The sequence below is a fragment of the Melanaphis sacchari genome, unplaced genomic scaffold (assembly GCF_002803265.2).
Source record: "Melanaphis sacchari strain LSU unplaced genomic scaffold, SCAv2.0 Contig0_pilon_pilon, whole genome shotgun sequence".
NCBI lineage: Eukaryota > Metazoa > Arthropoda > Insecta > Hemiptera > Aphididae > Melanaphis > Melanaphis sacchari.
This window is the reverse complement of record NW_020270366.1, coordinates 10,797,449-10,800,746: the sequence shown is the minus strand read 5'-3', so window position 1 is coordinate 10,800,746 and position 3,298 is coordinate 10,797,449. Positions and strand designations below refer to the sequence as shown.

General features: G+C 39.8%; 1 protein-coding gene across 1 annotated transcript; it reads right to left on the bottom strand.

Moving 5' to 3' along the window:
• Window positions 1-2,671, bottom strand: LOC112595885 (cytochrome P450 18a1). Its single transcript, XM_025341277.1, has 5 exons — window positions 2,314-2,671; window positions 1,570-1,691; window positions 668-1,365; window positions 396-571; window positions 1-255 (listed from the first exon to the last, which is right to left on the bottom strand). Exons 1-5 carry the CDS (start codon window positions 2,669-2,671, stop codon window positions 71-73), a joined length of 1,539 nt encoding a protein of 512 aa, XP_025197062.1. The 3' UTR covers window positions 1-70.
• Between the last annotated feature and the right edge of the window lie 627 nt (window positions 2,672-3,298).

Sequence of the window (3,298 nt, the reverse complement as noted above, 5' to 3'; positions counted from 1 at the left end):
ACATAATATTCAATTAAAAATACATAAATAACCTAAATAAGAGGATCTGCGAATAAAAATTAAATTAAATCTATTTGTTACGCGCTTTCATGACGACCTTGAACGATTGTGGAGTTAGTGTGATACCGACTTGACCGTCCATGCTAGGTAATTCATCACCATCAGGTAGACATATATCGAATTCGTGTAACAAGGTTGAAAAGAATAAATATAGTTCCATTTGAGCTAACGTCTCACCCAGACATTTTCTCCGACCTTTTATAAAAAATAAAAATGGAATAACAATTAATAACTATTTTATAAATATAACACATACTTTTATTGTACATATTATGTGTATACATAGTACGATAATATACTGTAATATTTATTCAGAAAAAAATATAATATCTTACCGACTCCAAAAGGTAAAAAAAAATCGGGTTTTTTCACTTTGCCGTCAACATTTATAAATCTCTCAGGATTGAATGCCTCCGGGTCGTCCCATAAGTTCGGATCGTTGTGCACAAAGTGTTGTAAAGGTATGATCTGAGCGCCAGTCGGTATATGATAACCATTGAGTGTTACATCACTGATAAAACAATACAACATTTCGTGAAATTCTCGCACGTGTAATATAATATTTGACAACTATGTTACATATACGAGACGAGAATAAACAATTTACCTGGTAGTTGCGTGTGTTGTGCCTAAAGGCGTGATACTCGATTTCCGCAATACTTCGTTTAAGGTAGCCTGTGTATATGGTAAATTGGGGTAATCATCGAGCACCGGCGTTTTATATTGACCCACTACCGAATCGATTTCCTCTTGCACCTTGGTCATCACATCCGGATAATGGAGCATGTACACCATGGCCCATAAAATCGTATTCTTAATAGTCTCCATACCGGCCGAAAACAAGTCACCGAGAATTTGCTGAACCTGCCGATTCGGATCCAAACCCTGAAATAGTTGGTCCATCGTGCCGGCTTCCTGAGAGCGTTTTATTTCCAATAAATAAGCGTCGATCAGGTCTCGAATATAATTCGGATCGAATGTACTCCTGTGTTCTTCAATAATATTTTGAAAGTATCCGGAGATTTCTCGATGGTTATTCTTGATTTTTTCCTGTATGTTTCGCTCGTCATTAATATGACGTCTCGGCAAAAACAAACTCACCGGCCTCAACATGCCGAACAGCTTGAAACCTTCATCGACCATGTGCATGTATCGCTCGAAGCGCGGGTCGTTCGGTTCGAATCTAACACTCATCGTTATTGAACTAATCACGTTGGTGATGGCCAGACATAACGAACCGGCATTTAGATCTATTGGTTTGCCACAAGTCTTGTGAAATGTTTCCGTTAACGATGACACTTCGATCTGTGTAAAACAATAAATAAATTATTAACAATAAGTGTACATTAGAATTAAACATTTTTAATAATTATTTACAAACAAAAAATAGATCGTTCCTACACGCTTGATTTTTTATTGTATTAAAATTTCGAAAATATTGGTCATCGTTTATAATATTAGTTATTACGAGGTATAATATGTATGTGTTAACGACACGACGTTACTTACCATTATTCTGTTTTCCATGTTCAACCTGTTGTGGCCCGTGAACGTCATCCCCATATGTCGAAGTACTAAATGTAAAAACTTCCTTTGCGACTCCCATAACTTCCCAGTACTATTTACCGCTCCTATACATAAAAAGTAACGTTTCTAATAACAAGTCTGGTCGGTATGGAAATGACACACAGTATTTTATTATTATTATTATTATTATTATTCTAGCCATTATTCGCGTGTCCGCACACGTTGTGTAATGTAGCAGTAGTAGTAATAGTTGCAGTATAGTAGTGGAAGTAGCAACAGTACGAGCCACGTGATTATTTAATAATTAATATTGTGCCGGCGTATAGTATGTCAAAAAAAAAAAAAAATTGCGACATAGTTTCAAAATATTATATTCAACGTGCATGGTATCTCGTCATCTCGAGGACACGCGTATATATTTTACTTGAATAAAAATTTTACAAAAAAAATAAATTAATAGCTCATACCGGTACACGATATAATTTTATAATAATATTAATAATATGCGATTAAAAGGTCGATTTACGACATAACGATGACGAGGAAAAAAAACCCACGGTAAAAGTTACAAATAATTGAATTTGATTTGGATATACGTACACTATTGCTTTACACACTCACGCCGGTCGTATGCCGCCAATGATAACGTCGATTTCTCACGAGCAACACAAAACGCGTTGCCACCTACCTATGATTATCGGATGAAATAATCAAACATCGACTTACCGTATCCGCCGATGATGTCCATGTACCCGTCGTTGGGCCGGCCGGTGATCTGCTTCATGTCGAACGCGGTCTTGATGAGCTTGTGATCGCTGAGGAGTATGACGGTGTTGCCGCGCTGCGTGAACGAGCATATGGGCCCGTACCGGCGGGCCAGCTCGTTGTACTTGAGGTACGTGCAGTGGTTGGACAAAAACGGCGCGTACCCCAGGAACGGTACGCCCCACGGCCCGGGTGGCAGCGTCCTGGCGGCCCGCAGTTGCTGGTACGCCGAGTAGGTCAGACCCAGCGCCGCGGCGATCGCGTTCAGCCACAGTTCGCGGCTGTATCCGTCGCCGTCGGACATGGTCTCGGCCGTCATCTCGCGCCGTCTCCGTCGCGCGGAGAACCGATGTACCCGACGCGAACAACAAAACGGGGCGAACGGACGAGGAGATATGTATTTGGGCAACGTTCGTGACGGACGTTAAAAATATTAAAATATCATAAAATATATTATATATTTGAATATGTATATTATGTATGTATGTATATCGGATGGCTGTATAATGTTTATACGAAACGACGTTTATTTTTATTTTTTCAAAAAATCACTCCCGACTGCAATGATAACGGCGAGCGCGCGAAAGTGCAGTACACAAAACAAATATAATAATTTATATATTAAAATATATAATATTATTAATGGTGATGGTGATGGTGATGGTGATGGTGATTGTGATGGTGACGGCGATGGTGAATAATAATATAATGTGCGGTATAGCAACAGCGTACTGTGTATTCTGCAGTCGGTGTTTACGCAAGAGACGCGTGCGTCGGCATCGAAGAGTTGGGATCACTTTTGAAAATAATCGTGGGAGAGTACTTCTTTTGGTCTTTTATAATATATCGGGGTGTCGAAAGCCCATATAGTAGGGATAGGCGTGTGCGTGCGTGTGTGCGTGCGTACGGGCGTGCGTGTGCGCGAGGTAGGTACACCTCGTAGAAT